Below are 20,342 nucleotides of genomic sequence, written 5' to 3' on the forward strand. Positions count from 1 at the left end.
GAAGCAAGAATGAAATGCCCAGTAAGGGGAGTGGACTTCTCAGAGACAGCATGCACTTGTGCTAACTTTGTTAGCTTCAAGTTCTCGTGGGCATTGCGTTAACCCTTGTGAGATGTGTGCTGAAACAGTGAAAGATAAAGTATCTTTCATTAATTCTGTGGAAATTAAAGACTTATCTGAACTGGGAACATGTCTAATCATTGATGGGTTTATATCATAGCAGCTCAAACTTAGCTGAGATTTTTCTGTACAAGTGCATTGTATCCTTTTTACTCATTTATTGCTATTGTGGAACCTAAAAGCTGCCAGAAGATGTCACACTGTGCCTTGCTAAACAGTTAGCCTCTGGACAGATAATGATTAGAGGTCAACATTTGCATTTTGCTTTCCTCTATTAGGGAAAATGTATGGCCACACAGCATATTGAATCTTCTGCTGAGTGTTTTGCTACCTGTTAAAGACAATGCTAGTTTTCTCAGCTTTGGAAAATATCCCTCAGGCAGCTTTCATAGCTGTCTGCAGGTTTTGTAACGTCACTGTCAGAAAAGCTGTAGACACAAATTCTGGAAAAAAACCTCACAATTTTGCGCAGCATTGGTCTCGTTTGCAAAACTATTACTAAGCTGGTATTTCTATGGTGATTGAGGTATAAGTTATTTTTGTTTGAAATTTGTTAATGGGAAAGTAAATATATATAACATTCAGATATTTCAATACCTTTTGGTTTTTTTTATTGGAAAATACTGCAGTGGCTAAAAGCATGATTTGTAATGTTTTGGTTTTTTTTTTTTTTCCCTTTATATAATGGTTGGAATGAGATACTATAAGAGATGCCCCATGCCTTAACCATAAGGTACTAATATCAGGAAATAATCAAATTGGAGTTTGCTTTTCCTGGAAACTTATGTATTTCATGTTATATTATTAGGCTATTGATGTACAATTCCTGCTTATTTTAGACCTGAGCAAGCTGGTTATAAATGTTGTCACCTTGCAAAAGCAGCTAGGACAAGGTGGATAGAGCATGTTTTTCTCGGTTTTCCTGGCATTCTTTGCGCTCTTGACTCATTTTGCTGTTGGCTTAACTGTGTGTTTGAATTTGACAGGTCAAGTTATATCCTAAGCTATAGCTGACACATCTTGTCCATACATGGGTTTGCTGTCTTCTTTTAATTATGAGTGGGGCAAGTCGCAACTAACCTTAATGTAAAAAAAATTGTACGTTTAAAAATCATCTGTAAATACATTCAGATTGGAGATTAGAAGGTGATTTCTAGTTGTCAGAGGAGTGAGACTTTGGAACAGATTTAGCAGGAGGAAATCTGACTGATTTTAAGATGGAACTGGATATACAGAAGTGTTACTGGGGACTGGACTGAATGCCCAAGAAGCTGACTTCTACTTGCAGATTTCAGATGAAGAGAAAGTAGTATGTTTGAGAGAGAACAAAAACCTCAAAGCAATTCAAGCCCTACTTGTACATCACAAAGAAGGGAGAGGGCAAACACACAGCTTGCATGTATTCATAGAAATGCAGTATGCAACGTTTCATTTTGAAGTTGAAAGCTACTCAGAAGTGCAAAATTATGATGCCCTTTTAAATGCCTGTTTTAGGAGAAACTACGGCTTGAAAGAAACAAGGATTACAATCAATATCTCAGAGATAAAGAAGAATGGAATGAAAGGCTGAGGAAATTAGGGAAGAAAAACACAGAGGTAATACAGTTTTACTGAAGCTGATACAAAGAAGAACATAAATAATCTTGTCAACTGTTTTATCATTGTCTAAGACATACAAAGTAAGACAAAATAAGCAGTGTTGCTCAGTTAGGCCACAGTTTTATTAATATATCTAGCAAGTCCTGGTTATAAGTGGTACGCTACAGTTCTTGATTCTTACTTCAGTCATGTCTCCCTGGTAGAAGGATGCTTTCATTCTTCTGTGTGTCTGAAGCAAGTCCGTGAATTGTTAACAGTGATAGAAGTGGTGGCAAAAAAAGCTGTCTCTTTGCACAAAATACTGAGCACCACACAGTGTTCCTTAGCTTTTATTTGTAGATGCTTTTTCCTCAGTTTGTGTCCAGTTCATGAGAAAGCAAGGCAAGTGCTGACAGTTGTCCAATATATGGTGCTGGGTATTTGCAAATCAAAAAAAAAAAAAGAGTCTTTGTTACTGAAAGGGAGCTAAACACATGCATAATTGAACTAAGATTCTGAGCTGAGGCCTCTGATTTCTATGGTGGTAGGCAGCTAAGCACCATGCAGCTGCTCACTTGCTCTCTGCCCCTCCCTGTGTGAAGGTGGGGGGCAGAATCAGAAAGGTGAAAGTGAGAGAACTTGTAGATTGAGTTAAAGACAATTTAATAGGTAAAGCAAAAGCTGCAGGCACAAGCAAAGCCAAACAAGGAATTCATTCACCACTTCCGATTGGCAGGCAGGTGTTCAGCCACCTCCAGGAAAGCAGGGGTCCGTCATGCGTAACGGTTACCTGGGAAGACAAGTGCCATAACCCTGAACATCCACACCCTTCCTTCTTCTTCGGCCAGCTTTATATGCCGAGTGTGTCACATAGTAAGGGATATGCTGTTGGTCAGCTGGGGTCAGCTGTCCTAGCTGTGTCCCCTCCCAGCTCCTTGTGCATCCGCAGCTTCCTTGCTGGGGGGTGAGGAGCAGAAAAGGCCTTGATGCTGTGTGAGCACTGCTAAGCTATAGCTGAAATATCTCTCTGTTATCAACACTGTTTTCATCACATAAAAACATGTACTATGGAGATATTTAACTCTATCCCAACCAATACCAGTATGACACTCAACAGGGGATTTTTAGATCTAACTGGCATTTTTGTGAGGCCTTTTGTTTCAGCGATTTGGAAACAATATATTGTTCTAAGAAAGCCTCTACTGCTTGTTAATTGTAAAATCTTGTGGAGACTGGGTAAATTCTCTTTTTAAAATATTGTTGCCTTAGTTTAGCGATGGATGCAATAGTTTGGAACTCTCATCTAATGCAGGTTTGTTTTAAGAAGGCCTTCCACTTTGAGTATGGAAGTTCTTAAGCATACAGTAGTGTGAGCACTAGGCCGTTCTATGAAGGGGCTTGTATTTGTACTCACAACAGCTGAAGTTTATTGTCTTTCTTACAGCAGTCAGCAAGTGCAAATACCCATGTATTTGTGAGTTCTATCTAGAAGAATGTTTCTTGTTTGTCTCCAGAAACATTGTTTTCTTATGAGAAGGATCTTTTCCTCCAAGTGTATTTGAGTGTGATAGAGTTGAAAACTGTTTTAATATCTGAAGACAGCTATAAGGCATGATTCAGGCATTGTTTACATGTTGGGATTCAATATCTGATTCTTCTTGACTTCTTCAAGAGTTGGACCACTACACAACAGTGATCCCTAGGAAATATGTGGCAAAAATGTGTTAGCTTGTGTTTGTGTAACTGAGTCTATAAATCTCTAAAGATTTTTCTACATACTTGGGCATTTATGTTTCCTCAGCTGACTTACCTAATCAAATCTATTTAGACAGTCAAGGGTTTTTTTCTTTCTGCTTTGTTTGTCATCTGGTTGGACCTTTACACTATATTTTTATTATTCTTGTGTAGAAACAATTTTGCTGTCATAAAAGAACAAACAGGAAAAAAACCTGATGAGGATTTGTTGAGGTTCTTTCATCTCTGAGGGATGTTTGACTTGCAGTGACAGTCAAATGAATGGGTCTCATGATTAACATATGTGACCTCAAAAGTTTGTTTTGATCCAATGATTTAGATAATCCTAGGCTAAACTTAAGGGACCTCTGGAAGTCATATAGTTTAATACCCTGCTCAGAGCAGGGTTAACTTCACAGTTGGATCAAGTTGGTCAGGCCTTATCTGGTTGAGTTTTGAAAGGATGGAGAACCCGCAGTTCCTCTGGGCAACCTGTTCCACTGCTTTAACTGCTTGATCTGAACTTCCTTACATCCATATCCCATTGGAATTTCCTTTGCTGCAACTTGTGACCATTGGTTCTTTGAAAACCATGATTCTGGCATCTCTGTATCTACCCGTTAGAGACTGCAATTACTAGTTCCTCCTGCCCCCATACATACCGTCCTTAACCTTCTTTTTCCAGGCTGAACAAACCCAGCTCTGTCAGCTTCTCCTTTACTGGATGGTCAAGTGCCTTAACCATCTCAGTAGCCATCCTCTGCACTTTCTCCAGTTCAGAGAAAGTGAAAGAATTCTCAGTATCCATGGGGAAAGGGTGAAACTGGGCACACTACACTAGAACCTGAATAATTAATAAATACTGAGTTCAGGAGAAGGGTCGTTTCCCTTGACCTGCTGATGACACTCTTGCTAATGCAGCCCAGGGGGTGGTTGGCTGTCATCACTGCCAGGGTGATGACACAAGGCCTTTTTCTGCAAAACTGCTTTCTGGACAGTCAGTGCCCAGCCTGTACTGGTGCATGGCATTACTCTGTCTCAGATGCAGAATTTTGCATTTAAATTTGTTGAATTTAGTGAGCTTTTTGTCAGCATATTTCTCCAGTTTGTCAAGACCCTTCTGAGTGGCAGTCATACTCTCTAGTATATTGATCCCTCTTCCCAGTTTGGTGTCATTTACATCTTTATTTTTCATTACATTTTGTAGAGAAGGAGTTACTGTTAGCCTCGTTCCACAGATGAAAGACTAGTGCACAAAAATACTACAGAATTTATCCAAAACCATGTGGTTTACTAGAACTGTGCATTGAACACTGGTCCAGTGTGTCATAGGGTAGTTAATCCACTACGCGAGCCTTTCTCATAGTGACATCTCCTGGGGAGCTAAGAACTAGATTAATAAATTGTCAGGTTAAAAGGTTGTGCTCATAGGTAAGAAGTATTACAGACTTGCCTGAATATGGATAGAATAAAGACATCTAGTCTCTTGATAAGGTATAAAGTTCAGTGTGTTTTGATTCTTTGCACCTCTGAACATCAAATTGGAGTTTTTAAAAGGCCCATCCAGGACTGATAGGTATTCTTCTGAAAAACATTAGATAACAGGAAGAGTGCTTTTTTTTTTTTTCCCTCAAGAAAAAGAAAATAATTCCTAGCTTTTAAGCCCTCCTTGAAGTTTTTCTTGCTCACCTCCTACCTTTTCTCCAATACCTGTTTAGGGATTGTTTGAAGAAATACAAATCCCAAGTTTTTGCTCAGTGCAATTTGTTCATATTCAGATGTTTTAATTTTTTTTTAATTAAACAGAATGAGATGGACAGGAATAAAAAACCTACTGCTGTTACCAGGCTCCAGCCAGAACTACGTACAGAAGTACAGTCCTGTAATACAGGTGCAGAACCTCCCAAGAAGGATGCCTTTACTTCTACAGAAGCTTATGAAGAGCTGCTAAATAAGAGATGGCTGGAGGAAGACAGGTATCATGGGTTAGATGATGAGGTTGAATTAAGAAGTCGACTATTAAATAAAAGACTTGATGAAGATTTGGATGTTCCCAATAGAAGACATCGTGGATTTGCTAGCCAATCTGTAATTCCTATTAGGAAGCATCATGGACTTGATGAGGATCATGATTTGGGTAGAAGATACTACAGAATGGACTATGATACTGAGATAAGTGAAGAAGTAGACCCTAGATTGAGATGTGAAAGTGCTTACGACAGAAAACTTCCCCGTGTTTCTTATGCTGAAAGGTATTCTTAATTCTGTTTTCTCCTTTACTTCTGTAGTGCTTGTTGACAGCCATGGTTTGCTCTCACTGAAAATTAGACAAGATTCCCATGTGAAAGCAGGATTTTTATACTTACTTTAAAAAGGAGCTTTGCAATAATTTTTAGAAAAAATATTTTAAAATTGGACCAGTACCTAAGACTATACATCATACACTGGGGAGCACAGGGTGTTTTAGATGAATCATTCAGGAGGAAAACTGATTATGTACTGTTTGTTATTAAATAGTCCTTACTGTGTTAACTGATAAATCTGTTTGGTTACTTTGTCATAAATTGTTAATGTTTTCTGACTCAGTCATTTAAAAGAAAATAAAACCCCCATAACCTTCCCAATCATTCAGGGTTTGGCAGTCTGGCCACCTTCGGTTATTCCAGTGCAAGAACTGATTGCTTTCAGAAACAGATGGGTTGTGGTGTGAAATAATACCAAACTTGAAACGGATGTGTTTTATACAGCTAAACTCAAATGAAATAAAGCAGTAAAGTTTCTTCTAAATAGATTTTTAAAGAGGTGCTCTAAGGGTGTTCATTTGTTCACTCTACAGATCTTGGGAACATGAGTGTTGTAGGTGTGTGGCTTTTTGGGTTTTTTTTTTGTGGTGTTTTTTTTTTTTTTTTAAAGCCTGGTGCTAGAATTATTTTCCTACGGTTGTTCCAGTGAAGGAAACACCACTGGCTTTCCCTTGTTAGGCAAAATAACCACCTTTTTTTCTAGAACTAACACTTCTGGAAAAAACAGAAGACCAATTGTACCACTCTCAACAGCGTTAAATATTACAATCAAGTTTCATTGTTAATTGCTTGTGGACTGGATCTTTTGAGTTGTTTGTAAATTTTGGCATAATTTTCTGGCTAGTGCTGCAGATTAATACCTGGGGAAAAACAAAGCTTAAAATGCTCTAAAATACTGCAGAAGCATTTTCTAAGTTGAACGAAATCATGCTTTTCCAGTTTCAAATGCCAATAGAGTTAAAATAACTTCTCTACAAAAATAGCTTTTGGTATTCTTTTGCAGCCTTTAAAAAAAAAAATCATAAAAGAGTTAAGTAATTATGGAGAAAATGAAATGTCTGGAAGCATTTGGGAGATGCGGACTAAATAAATAGCTTATTTCAGAGTTTCAGGCTAAATTCGGATGTGTTTCTAAAAGCATGTGCTTATTCATACAATGTTTCTGAAAAAGTCTAGCGAATGGAAACAGTGGTTAAATAGATAGCAGGAAAAGGATTGCCCATTTTTTGCTGAATGGAAATCGGAGAAGAGAATGTGAAATACGAAAATTGTTCCATCCTGTAGTGTAATATTGGTAGGAATGAATAAAGGAAGTTTTAATGTAGGGTCGTCTTGTCCTACAACTTTTCAGAAAGTAAAATATCAGAAGCTTGACTTGGTCTAACAAAGATAACTGAAATGTCCTTATTTTTGAGACTAACAGCAATGTTAATCTTCTGTGTTAATTACCACCCAGAAGGAGGGATGTCCTCCTTTCACTGGGTAGCTGTTTGCCACTGTCTAATGCAATTGGTCACAGATTCTAATATTTAAATAGTGATGACCGTTATGTAAAGTTTGAGGATTTACTTTGTTTCTTAAAGAATATATACAGAATTATGTGTGTAAAATATCAGCAAGGATAGTGCTTGAAGTATACTAGTTCTTAGTTATTCCAGAAACCACTGATGGTGCTGATATAAATCTGTGTCATCAATATATCACTAGGCAATTCATTGCTTATTTGGAGAGGCCTCCAAAACAGTTTTAGTTCCAGTTTTCTTTTTAAAAGAAGGTACAGAAGATAGTCTTATCTTTGTTATTGGTAGACTTGGTGCATCTTCTTAAAAGAAGTTGCTGGACTATCACCTGAATTTCCTGAACTTAAATTTGTACATAACATTAATTTTTGAGTGTTTTGGTGTGCATTTTCTGCTTTGGTGAATTTTTATTGAAAATTACTTTACTTTTTTTTTTAAATTAAATGTGCTTTGTAATCTAGTACTTTTTTTCTCCTTCACAAGGAGCTCTGCTTAACCTTTTATGAACTATATTCAGTCTCTCTTCAAGAAGGAGAAGCATCTATTAGTTACTGACAGCTCAGCTTCTGAAGAGTTAGCAATTTTTTTCTACATTTCAGGAAAAGTCAGCTTTTCCAGAACACATTTGATTCATGACAGAATCTAAATTCATAAGGAGGAATATTTTTATTTAACTGAACAAAAGTTTTTGTTTTTTAAATGGGCTTTATTACTTTGGAGAGGCAGGTGTTTGTAACGGGACTTTTCAGAAAGAATTCTGTTTTGATGGAGGCACAAGGACTGTGGCATGTTTCACAAACAGAAATGGTGACAGGAAGGTGAAAGGAAGCGCAAAATGTTTTGGTTCTTGAGAGGAATGCTTTAGTCCAGCTCCAGCAGCCAGGTCTGTCCTATAAATAGGATAGAACAGTTTCTTGATTGAATTGGGCCAACATGTCTGGGACTGCCATGCTAAGCTTGCTGCTTTTTACAAAAAAAGATTGCCCCTTGAATGCCAGGGTTTGTTTCTTTGCTTCCTCCCTGCATCTTTTCATCACACTATGGACTAGGCTTTCTATTTCCAGACTGTGTTTCAGTCTTGCATGGCCAGCCTTCTAAGCAGGAAGTTGATCATTATCAAAAAGACGGTCTTGACCATGAGAGAAGATCATGTTATGCCAAGAGGATGGATATTGTTCTTTCATGTTGTTCTGAGTTGTTAAGATGCCAAATAAATGTTAATAATCTGCTTGCATCCTTTTGCCTTTGGTTATTGGCTTTTACTTAAATTACAGAGAGGGGCAGAGCTGTGCGTCTTTTTACATAAGAGAATAAGATGTGGTATTTTTTCTATGTTTATGTAGTATTTTTTTTGGCTTCCTTAATAGGAAGTCCATGGCTCTGTCCAGCTCTGGAAAATATATAACTTTGTTAGCATCTATTGACAACTTTATTTTTCATTGAATACTTATTTTTATCAAGATAATTTGAAATCCTCATTAAAGAGTAGTTAATTTGCAAGACAGGAAAAGCCTGTAAATCCAGCTACCCCACATCTCTTCAGGAAAAGCTCCCTTGTGTCCATACGTTTTTTTGGCATCTTTGGAATTATTTGAAGTTTCAATTATATTACTTTATATGTAGATGATTCAAATTTTCATTCCTGAATTTTTGTGTTCACAATTTTACCTGTCTTTTATCTTGATCAGAAGTCACCTCTCTGTTTTAAATGGTATCAGGTGCATAGTGAGAGGGAGGTTGTCATTAAAGATGGTTTTTCATATCTGAATTAACTGTTTCACCAGACTTGCCCAACAGCTGTGTGCTGAAATCTGTTGTAGACTTTGTTGGCTCCTGAGGATTAAGGGTAGTGAGATCTGTTTCAAGGAATGCAGTGTGAATGCTGAATGCTCTTCAGCTCTCAAAACTCTTAACCAGGCTCAATAGATAAAGGTTGCATGAAAGCAGGCTTGGCAATAGAAACTGCAGAGAGCGCTGCCTTGATGATCCTAGCAAAGTGAATTATTTCTAGAAACTTTGTGTGATATTTTCAGAACTGGTTCTGCTGTCATGTGGAACCAGGCTGAGGATACATTTGCATGGAAGTGCTGGACCTTCCATTTCAGGTTGGATGTTTTTAGACAAGCATAGCTGAATATTTTCTATTTCTTTAAGGCCCTATCTGGATGGAATAGTAAGAGATCTACCTGCAGATTATGAAGATGAATTAAAGGAGAGGGCACATATGCAGCAGATCTCAAGGAATTCTAGGTGTGGTGTGCAGTGTATTTTTCTTATAATTGCACTACAAAATCATGGTGAGAGGAAATTGTTTATCTGAAATCCCTGATATGTTGTCTGAAATGGCCGATAGTTTTTCCTGCAGTTAGGTTATAGTAGAACAAGAAAAATGTGGTTCCTTTGAGAACCGCTAGGGAACTTTGTATGCCAGTTTCCTTTTTGAAACAATAGATAACCCATTTTCCCACTGAAGACTTTTAATGATCAGAATAACATGAAATCCTTTTTTCATAGTAGTTTTAAAATTCCTTTTTATTTCCTCTTGTCTTGGTTTTGCAAGTCCTGAAGTGATCTAAGTGGATGAGGCAGAAGCAGAACATTTGTAAAGCCTATATATAAACTCTTGACTGGCACTACTTGGTCTGTCAACATTGTTGAAGTGCTCAGCTGAGTCAGTGTTTCTGATGCCTTCAGAAATGGCAGGCAAATGAGAACTGTGAGAAATGCCTTTTTACCAGGCAGTTTCTTCTTTTGCTTATGATACCTCATCGGATTTTAGGAAGGCTGTTTGTCATGAATGTATCACATAGTGATGTAACTGCATCTATTATGTTTCACGCAGACTGCAGGTAAACTCTTGAGTTTGATCTTTCCGTTTTCTCTTTTGTCTTTGTCAGAAATCAGGTACAAATTAGTTCTTCAGCTAATGAACAGGCCAAGTCTGCAGCTGAAATGCCATATGCAACAGGCCTTGTTCTTGGTATGTATAAAAACCTAACTGATGACTCTGAGTTTGCCTTTCTTTGCATATTTTATTTTTCTTTGGGAATAATTAAAAACTAGAAAAAAGTTTTTTCTCTGTGCAGGTTGTCCCCAAGACCGGTAAATAAATATTATTTACATAGAGAAAAATAAAAAAAGGAAACATGTTCCTTTTCCCCCTTAATGTAACAGTGCTTTCTAATTAATTTTGAAGAGCCCAAGTTTCTTCTTAGATTTCATTAACAGTTTAAGGCCCAGATAGATTCTGAAGTTTTTTTAATGAAATGACATATAGGAGAAATATTAACCTCAGTATCGTCAAAGAGATGACTTGGTATTGAATTTTAATTGCAGAAATATGGGATATGGTAGTGTTCACAACCTTCTGCAAGAACAAATGATTCGGATCATTTCTTACTGCTTAAATGTAGCGACAAAGAGAGAAATACTGTTGAAAGCATAGTCTTCCTAGCTAAAGTCAGAAAACTATAAGGCAAGAATAAAACAACTGTAGTAGTTCTTCAGATGAGAGCCTTTGAAGATCAGCTAGCTGATTTGTGGAAAAATTGACTAACAGTTGTCAGAATAACTCCTATTTATTTTTACGTTTGAACTTACCTGGTCTTCAGTGCTATATGTGGCAGGTCAGTTTTTTTGGAACTGTTTAAAGGCAGCATTAAAACAATGGTGTTGTAATGGTCAGTCTCTCTGATCTGCTCAGTCATCTCATTTGTAGTAACTTGAGTACACAAAGTCGTGAATTTGTGTTCCTGGCGGTCCTGGCTAGGAGAAGAATATTGTTAACTACGTTGTATAAAGGTTAAGTGTATTAAAACTTGAAATTTTTGAAATGAGAAGTGATTTTGGACTCCCCCAAAAAATCGCAAACCATGAGGTTATCTTGCACATTTTGGTCACTTTACAGTCCCAGCACAGTAGTTGAATAAAAAATTCAGTCAGTTGTGCATCATGGGTTTTTGTTGTTGTTCTTGTTTTGTTTTGTTTTGTTTTTTTTGTGTGTGTGTTTGTTTCAGTTTCTTTGCAACTTCCTTCACTTTGTGGTTCAGTTCTGCTTCACTGGAGACCCATAGTGGGTTTGTGTATGGAAATATGTTAGGACTCCTAATGTCTGATAGTCACACTATACAGAAAGTGATGATGATGGGTTTTTGTTTTGTTTTTAAAATAATAGAGGACTCCACGCTTACTGTGGGGGAACCATCACAGGTTGGAAGTTTTTTGGGTTCCTTAAAATCCATATGAAATGTTAGCACTCTTTTCTTTTACATATACATATCTGCTAATACTTTGCTAATTCTTAGTAGTCATGGAAACCATGCTAAAAGTGGAGCAATTTGCTTTCCTTCCTGTGGGTCTTCAGTTTTAACTTACATTTTTATCCAGAGCAGTGTCTCGTAATTTTGGAGTAGAGTACCGTAGTGTATCTTCCTTAGTTGAGCATTAGGGGGGAAAAAAAAATACAAAATTTTAGTAACTTTTTTAGTTGCTGTTGTTTCACATGGCTTTGAAATATGCAGCTTCCTGACTATAGAAACCCAGGCAAACTAGGAAAATGAGTATTTTAGTAGTCTTGATCATCATACTTCAAACAAACTGCATATTAAAACTAGGTTTTATTTTTGTCAGTAAAGATCCAATATTCTCATGCACATTCCCAGATCGTATGCTCTGCTGTGTTTCATATTTTAAATTGACTGAAGAGCACTGTTTTTGTCCAGTACCTTTTGTGTGTTTTGTGGGGCATTTACACGAATGTGTGCTCATTTCCATTAGGTGGTCAGAACCCAGAACTTCTCCAAAGGAAAAAAGAGAAATACAGGCAAGAACTTATAGAACAGATGGCTGAGCAACAGCGAAATAAGAGACGGTAATGGAAAGTTACTATATTTTTAAAAGATAATGGCTGAAATATAAAGGAATTTAGTGAATTCGGTGTGGTAAGAATAATTTTCACAACTAAGGAATTCTAGCTAGCTAGGTAGTATTGCATCTAATTAAACTCCTTGGCATGAGAGCTTTTGTTTTTAATAAACAAATTCACCAGCTTTCAATGGAACAAAGAAATAACCAGATTTTTTTATTATTATTTTTTAAAAATGTTTTTCAGGTTCTTAAGGTAAACAAGCTCTAACTGAAGTTATCTTTTTTGCTGGTAGGGAAGTGTCTAATTACTTTGCAGAGTTGAAAATTAATCTTATTTTGCCCTCCAATTTAGGAAGGTAGTCTTTCACTTTCAAAGCAGTTGACCATCTGACTTATGCAGAATAATAAAATACAAATTTCTTGCTTACCTATTAGTAGCTGTCTGCTGAATGATAGTATGGATACATTAAAACACACTGTGATAAGGGATAAGGAATTAAGTTACTGTTGATGGATTCACTGTGATGAAAAGTTGTACATGCTAAACAGGCCTGAGCTGTTGGAATTACAATATACTACTTACTGCTGTACTTTTGAATCATTCATTACAATGTTTATTACAAACTTCTTGCTGTAATGTTAATAAAGATAATTTTTTAAGAAATGTTCTGAAAGGTTGTAGTAAAAAGCAATGTAGTGGTTTGTCCTTTTATGGTAGTTGGATTTTTATACGGTGAAATAAACAATAGCCAGATACTTCTTGAGAGTTCTGTTTCTTTACAAATAATATGCAGTACCCTTCTTCCCTGACTCAGAAGAAATCAAGTGGAATCATGTCTTCTGTTACCCTGTATTTTTGTTTATTTTAACTGCAGAGTTGAGGTCTGTGCTTTGAAAGAATGAGTATATGGTTGTTACTGCTTTCTGATTTGATCCTGTTTTTTTTTTTTTTTTCTTTTTTAAAACAAAAACAGTGAGAAGGAACTTGAGCTCTCAGTTGCTGCTTCTGGAGCTCAAGACCCAGAAAAGAATGTAAGGAACTTGGATTTTTTTTTTTTTTTTCCTTACCTATATAGACTTCTTTTTTATTACATATACACTCTGGTTGCTCTGTCACAAAACTCTGTAGGGCTTTTATAGCGTAATAAATGTGGGTTTTTTCTAATTGTGCATTAGCATAGAATAAAATTGAAGTTAAGGGTGATAAAGCTGTAGCTTATTACACACGCTTTCAGCTTAAGAGGAAAATATTTTCACAGAAGTTATTGAACATTTTCTTTTGCTGTGACCAAGTGGAAATTTTGTACAAGCAGTGGGTATCACAGAAAAAAAGTACTTAGTGTCCAGTGATAGGCTGTACATGCACACATTAATAACCTTTCTTTGGGAATGTAAAGTATGCTGCAGAACGTTTTTATTCTTTTCCAAATAAAAAAACCTCCAAACCAGTTGTTTTGCAGCTGAGTTGATTTCACTGTAGCAATTTTCAATTTCAGATTTGTAATTTTTTTTTAAACTATCAATTGTAGTGTTCAGGATTACAAGCATTTTTACAGGATTTTGTAAGCAGCAAGATGTTTAATGTGTTGCTTGTAAGACTTAATGAAGAGTTACTACTGTCTCCATTTCCTCAGTAAGGTGATTGTTGTACTTTGATTAGCGTATGTGAAGGAGTAGATTGCCAGCACTAGTAAATTTAGTAGCAGGCTGGTTGTCACAGAACTAGTCTGATTTGCATGTGTGTTTGCTGAGTGCAGAAAGCCATTGCATCTTGGGTGCATTAGAGATCTGCTGTTGGAGATACAGGATGGGTAACTTTCTCAAGCAAGAGTAAACTGGCTTTTAATTTAACTGGTTACCAGTTTAAATGATCAATGGTGCTGGTTTTTGAAGGAGGCTACAACACAGAAAGAAACTTGTGCCATTTCTGGAGAGTTGAGCAGATGTGAAAGGTGCTCTTATTTTCTAGAAAATGAAGAGGAGTGAATAGCTGTAAGATGCTGTTAGTCAGCACATGAGGCAGGAGACTGAGAATGTGTGTAGATAAGCAATGAAGCTGAATAAAAATTCTTACTCCTAAATGGGGAGGGAGAACACTGACAAGTGGTCTGGCTGCATGTTCCTGCCCTCTCTGCTTCAAGGATCTGTGATGCCCATTTGATCACTTTTGTGAACGGATTCAGCTTGGTTAGCTGGCCAAAACGGGAATCTTTTTTTGCTGCTTTAGTTGCCTTAGAGAGGTCAGTTGGTTGATCAGGGATTCAGATGGTGAAAGGGGGAGGGATGGAGTGTACAGCTGGGAGCAAGGCAGGAAAAGAGGGAAAACTGAGCAGAGGCACAGCGGGCTGTAAGGGCAGTGTAAACAGTTTTGTCTAATCAAAGCTGACCAGGCAGAAGCATGCTGTGCTGCAGCACTCTATATACCGTAAGTATCTCGGTCAGAGACTGAAAAGTGCCTGTTGTAGAAACAAAATTATATCCAGAGCAAGTCCAGGGCATGTATAGTGTTTTAAAACCATTAATTTAGCTGAAAGCCTTCAATTAAGGAGAATTGCTACATTCATTAAGCATCAGTCACTGTTAGCTTTAAATTGCCTCTTGGGGAGATATTGTAATTAGGTGGATTTCTTGATTAATTACAGGTTGGTTAAATAGCAATGCCTGATTAAGGATCTAGAAATGTAAACTGTGGTACATACTGCTTGTTTAAAATAAAATGATCCCCATGATGAACTGAGTACCATAGTCACATCTGAAATTAGCTACAGAGCTGAAATCTGGGGCACTTGGGGAGCAGTTCATGTTAAACTTGCTAGTAAGAAAGGCTGTTTTAAATGTTTTCCTGCACAAGACACTGGATTTGAAAAGACAAGTTACCAAAAAAGTCTGTAGGCTGCTTTATAATTTTCTCTTGCTGTAGCTCGTATCTAATTTCATATTAACATATAGAAATGTGATGTTAAATGTTATAAACAAATATTCATGTCTAGTAGATTTTGAGAATTTTAACCTTAATGCTGTCGTTTGTGACTGGTGAGTACTAAATGCCTTGTATATACTGTCTTGCAGCTAAGTGAGGAGGAGGTAAACATTTAATATTTTGCTGAAATACTTCTATATTGTAGGGTATATGGTTTGCTTTTATAGAATAGCTGGTTGCTGGTGTTACTTTGCACGTTAATTGAAGCACTACAATGTTAGAACTAGTAAATTCAGAAACAAAATCTGTTTTACTTAGACAATGCATGAATTTTTTTTGGTCTTCTATTGTATTGACTCATTTAAACAAACATTAAAATACTTAAGCATGGCAGCTGGTGTAAGGGCTTTCTGGGTGTGATAGAATAGTTCTGAAACTAACTGACCTGCATGCCTTCGCGTTATTTGCATGTTTCCTTTGACTTTTTTCTGAGGCTGCCAGTTACCAATAAACATTTGATACTTTTATTTTAAAAAGAAAACCCCCAAAATTTTGTAGTTGTTGTGGCTGAAAAATTTAAGAAGATCAAAGGAACTTAAAAAATAAAATATTGGTATTGCAAGGAATTGTTTATTGGAAAAAGTCTTAGTATGTGCTTGTTTTTAGTTTTTACTGATTATGAGCTATTTTCACCTTGGGGCAGCAGGGAGGGATTTCAGAAATTTTTCTTAGACATAATATGAGAATACTGTCTGTGTAGGAAACTGGCAGCTGTAGGTAACCTGGCCTATAGACAACTGTGGAAATATTTTTTCTGGACAATAACTAGAACCATATACTTCCTGAAACCTGCCACAGAGGTTGGTTTTTATAAATCTGTGATAAACATGCTAGATTTATTTGTAGTATTGATTTCCAGTGATTCCTTGGGAGAAAAAAATGCAATTACTGGAAATTTAAACAGCTAGTTGGGACCCAGTGAAGTGTTTAATGCAAGCTGGATGGAGGTTCAGAATATTAGTAATAACAAGGTAACTGTTTTGGTTTCTTTTTTTCTCTCTCTATTATTTTTGTTTTCCCCTTCAGCCAAATAGATTGAAGCAGTTTGGCTTGACAGCGAGAGCTTCTGAAGAGAAAGTACCTCCTGAAAGGCCTAGGGTGGCTTTCCAAACTCCAGTGCCTGTCCCTTCAGCCTCTCCAGTGAATGAAGACTTTCACAGGGGGCTAGCAAGCACTCTTGGTGAAATAGTAGCTCCCAGGTGCTTCACCATCACGTTAATTTTGTGTATTAATTAAGATTGTTGTTAAGCATGTTATTGCTGCTAAGGTGGAACTCGGTGGTCCTATCAGTCTTCCAAGGAACTGATCAAGGTCAAAATAATACTTTGACAATTAACAGAAAACTAAACTACTTTGCACTGAAATAAACTGTGAAGAAATAGACATTAAAAGTCTAATTTGAAAAATCGGGAGAGGCTGGATTATCTGTGAAGACAGCTTTCTCTTAGTGGATGTCAAAAAACCTGTAGATATGGCACTTCAGGACATGGTTTAGTGGGCGTGGTGGTATTAGGTCGACAGCTGGACTTGATGATCTCAGAGGTCTGTTCCAACCTTATGATTCTATGTCTGTGTAGAATAAGGGTCCTACTGTAGAAACGATGCCCGTGCCTGTGGTACTGAACCATTTGCAAGGGTGCTTAGGCCCATGCCTAGCAGTGTCCATAGTGTTGGAAGGCTGGTATGCCATGAGTTAGGCCCTTACCAATTAATCGATCTCAGCTTCCACTAGATGCTGTGACTGAGACTAAACTGTTTAGGAAGAGAGAAGGAGCTTCAGGCATGTGGCTGAAGCTGTGCTGTGCCACTTGCCCTTTGACCAGAGACTAATCCTTGGCTTGTTTTATTTACTGTTACTGAGTTAACCAGTAAGTATCATTAACTGAACCAGTTAAAGAAAGCATGCTTGTTTTATGTTCTTTAGATCTCTGGAATAGTCTGTGTTCATGTAGTACTCCCTAAGGGAAGGTTAATTCCCTATTGGGGCTTATTGTATCTTATTCCTGCATGGCACTAATGAGAGGTCTTGGGCTCAGCTTAATCTTGAATTTTCCTACAGTGAATTCTCTTTCTCTCTCTCTCTCTCTTTTCCCTTTCTTTCTTCTTTTGATAATCTCTTTTCAGTTGTACAACAAAACAAAAAATTGTGTTCCTTTTTTCTCTAAGACTTGCACCAATGCCACCGCCTCCACCACCACTTTTGACAGACAACTATAGAACGCCTTATGATGACGCATATTACTTTTATGGGGTTAGGAATCCTTTGGATCCCAATCTTGCATATTGTAAGTTGATGATTTTAGGTGGATTAGAGTGATTCAGGTGACTGCTTTTAATCTAGTTTAGTGATGAATAGTGTAGAATTAGTAACAGCAATTTAAACCGCTTTCTTAGATGTGTACTGAATGAAAACAGGCTTTTTTTCAACACTGGTTTTGAATGAAGTAATTGTCTCCAACTGCAGAAGGGGCTATGGCTCCCAGAAATCTTGTTCATTGCTTGAACAAGCCCTAATCTCAGCTACTTAGCCATTACTCCTCCCAGATAATTTTCATTATAGTTTTGATAATCAAAACATTATTTTCCAAAATTGCTTAAATCCATATTATAATTGATTACAAGTTTAGTTGTTACAGTTTCAGATATAATTTTAAATGTTTTTAAAGGAACTGTATGAAGTAATCAAACTTTTTATTTTAAGAACTCCTTTTTTTTTTATCTGTTGACTGCCTCATGATGATTTCATGAGTGAAACGACTGTGTGTGCGGGGAGGGACTAGATTGTGTGTTTGGTTTTTTCTTTTCTTTCCTTTTTTAGAGGAAAAAACATAAATACTTTTAAAAAGTTAAAATAAAGGAGAAGAAAAACCTTACAGTAATAAGTCTTTTACTGGTTGATTTGAATGAGATTTGTATTCACTGGATAATTTCAGAAATACTAGAGATTTAATAGCAAAATATTTTAGATTTTTTTTTTCTCTAGTATAAATTACTCCCTAACTTGAAATGTAATCACTTATGATTTGAAAGATTTTTAAGTTCCAGGTGTGTTTTTTACCTTTTCCTTGTAATCTTATTTTCAGACCACAGTTTTAACTCTCAGAAGTTTTGAAGTTTTTTGGGAGTTTGTTTTGTGTGTGTGTGTTGTTTTGTTTTTGTTTTTTTTATATATGTTTTGTTGTTTGGGGTGGTGTTGTTGTGTTTTGTTTTTTTTTCCCCTTGTATCAGTATGACCTCTAGGGTAGAACGGCTTACAGTTTAGGGTATTTAATACTTAAAATTCACATATGAGAGTTAGGTTGTCTTAAAGCTTGTTTTCACAAACTGGAATATTGCTAGTGCTTAAAATTTGAAAGTGTGAAATTGTGTTACGTTAAGTGGGTTATTTCTTTTTGTTAGTTCGTTGTAGATTATGTTAATGAAGACACTTGTACATTTAAAAGGGATTTAGTTGAATTTAAGAAATGGATTTGTACCTTGGCATTGTATGTCTTGCTTTAGAGGCCATTAAGGATTAGCTTAGTTTGTTATAGTAGTTGAGAGTCCTGTTTGTAATTCTGTAGTTACAGGGTTTGAGCAGTAATGAAAAATGTTTGTATCTGAGCATTTAGAATTTAAAACAGTATTTTTTTTTTTTTACTGTGTAGATGGTACAGGTATGATGGGAATGCAACCCACACCTATTCTGGATCCTCCTTTAGGCCAAGCCCCAGTAGAGCAATCTGTGTAAGTATTATTTGTTTGTATTTATCTGTATTGATACCCTCTTCATGTTGGGAGTATTTTGCTGACAATGGATATGCCTTTGAGATAAACGGTGTTAAAGACAACTCTTCAGACTTCTAATTAAGAATTTCTATCTAAACAATAATTTGGTGAACTCCCTTTTTTTTTTTTTTTTTTTTTTTTTTTTTTTTTTTTTTTAATGGATTTATGAAAATGTTTGAGATTACATGCTTCCAGGCTGTGGAAAACAATAGTTCTTAAATATTTCAGGCAGGGATTATTTATTCATTTAATTAATTCCCTCCCCTCTGGACCCTATGATGTTTTCCTTTTTATATGTGTGGTTTTCTAATTCAGAAGTAACATTGGACAGAGGAATACAGGAGACAGACAAAGAAGCATAGGAGTAATTTCTGAAGAAAAAACAAAGCCTTCCAAAGAGGCAACATTATCTTATCAACAAGAATTACAACAGCAGGTACTGAGTGATAAAGCTTCTGACACTTTCTTTTACTTTTTAACATATGATGGTTGTAACTGTAGTAGTCTTTCAAACATATTTATTTAGTTCACAAGTAAAAAGCTTTAACTCTTCCTCCCTTCATCACTTCCTTCCTCCCATTTCTCTGACCCTGCTTTAGCTCATTTTAGCTCTTCAGGTAGACAGTAAGCTCTTCAATTTTTTTTTTTTTTTTTTTTTTGTCAGAGGCAGAGAGAATGTTAAGACTGACAGCAAACAGACAGATTAGTTCCAGGCATGGAGTTTTATATAATTGTTTTCATAAACATAAGAACCTGCATCTTAAAAGCAGTGGGTTGTATTGCTCTGATACTCCTATTGAAAGATTGCTTTTGAACACTATTGCTATAATTATTAGGAACACTCTAATTTCAATCATTTCTTCATATAATACACTAATTGAAAAGCTTCCCTAATGTTTACTTCCAGTGTTCGTAGGTGATGTCTTATCTCTTGTCTAGTCTATCAAAAAGGAAGCTGAAAAGTTTCTTGTCTCCTGTCTTCCAGTAGATGTCCTAGTCCCCTACTCATTTTCATGACCTTTCGCTGCTGCACCTTGTGGGAGTTTCTTTATAAAATGTATTTGACCTGATAAGACATGTTGTTTCAGAAGAGATTTTGCTAGAACCCAGTTTAGTGGCGCTAACTTTTTCTTATCTTATTCTTCTTTATGTATTTCTTCAATGGAGGTAAATAATTGCTATAAAATATTCTAGTTTCAATTATGATTGTACATAGGGATAAAGGAGAGGCTGCCAATCAAGGTCAAACTAAGAATAAAATAAACATTTAGGAGTAGTGTCTGGTATAGCACTAATGCTTCTCTGAAGACATTTTCTCACTATCTTCTTAAGAAGTAAATTTTATCTTGCCATATGAGAGACTGCTCAATTTGGCATAAAGGTCTAATGAACGTGCCGTGATACAGTTTTTCAAAGCTGTTACACTGTTTATGGCTGAAAGCGAACAGAATGTATTCTGCTTTTTTTGCCCTA

General features: G+C 36.4%; 1 protein-coding gene across 3 annotated transcripts in view; it reads left to right on the top strand.

Annotated features, from left to right (window-relative positions):
* CSPP1 (centrosome and spindle pole associated protein 1) overlaps window positions 1-20,342 on the top strand; it is a 61,962-nt gene that overhangs the window by 8,391 nt on the left and 33,229 nt on the right. For 2 of the 3 annotated variants that reach the window (XM_086465146.1, XM_086465147.1), the window contains exons 6-16: window positions 1,615-1,716; window positions 5,239-5,684; window positions 9,410-9,505; window positions 10,153-10,235; window positions 12,032-12,125; window positions 13,096-13,153; window positions 15,191-15,205; window positions 16,128-16,300; window positions 17,268-17,386; window positions 18,749-18,827; window positions 19,185-19,305. In XM_086465146.1, coding sequence (XP_086321272.1) covers window positions 1,615-1,716; window positions 5,239-5,684; window positions 9,410-9,505; window positions 10,153-10,235; window positions 12,032-12,125; window positions 13,096-13,153; window positions 15,191-15,205; window positions 16,128-16,300; window positions 17,268-17,386; window positions 18,749-18,827; window positions 19,185-19,305 — 1,386 coding nt within the window. The remainder of the gene's footprint in view (window positions 1-1,614; window positions 1,717-5,238; window positions 5,685-9,409; window positions 9,506-10,152; window positions 10,236-12,031; window positions 12,126-13,095; window positions 13,154-15,190; window positions 15,206-16,127; window positions 16,301-17,267; window positions 17,387-18,748; window positions 18,828-19,184; window positions 19,306-20,342) is intronic. The other variant, XM_086465148.1, reaches the window with a different exon arrangement.

This window comes from Leptosomus discolor, chromosome 5 (genome assembly GCF_034619465.1).
Source record: "Leptosomus discolor isolate bLepDis1 chromosome 5, bLepDis1.hap2, whole genome shotgun sequence".
In the NCBI taxonomy this organism is placed as follows: Eukaryota; Metazoa; Chordata; class Aves; order Leptosomiformes; family Leptosomidae; genus Leptosomus; species Leptosomus discolor.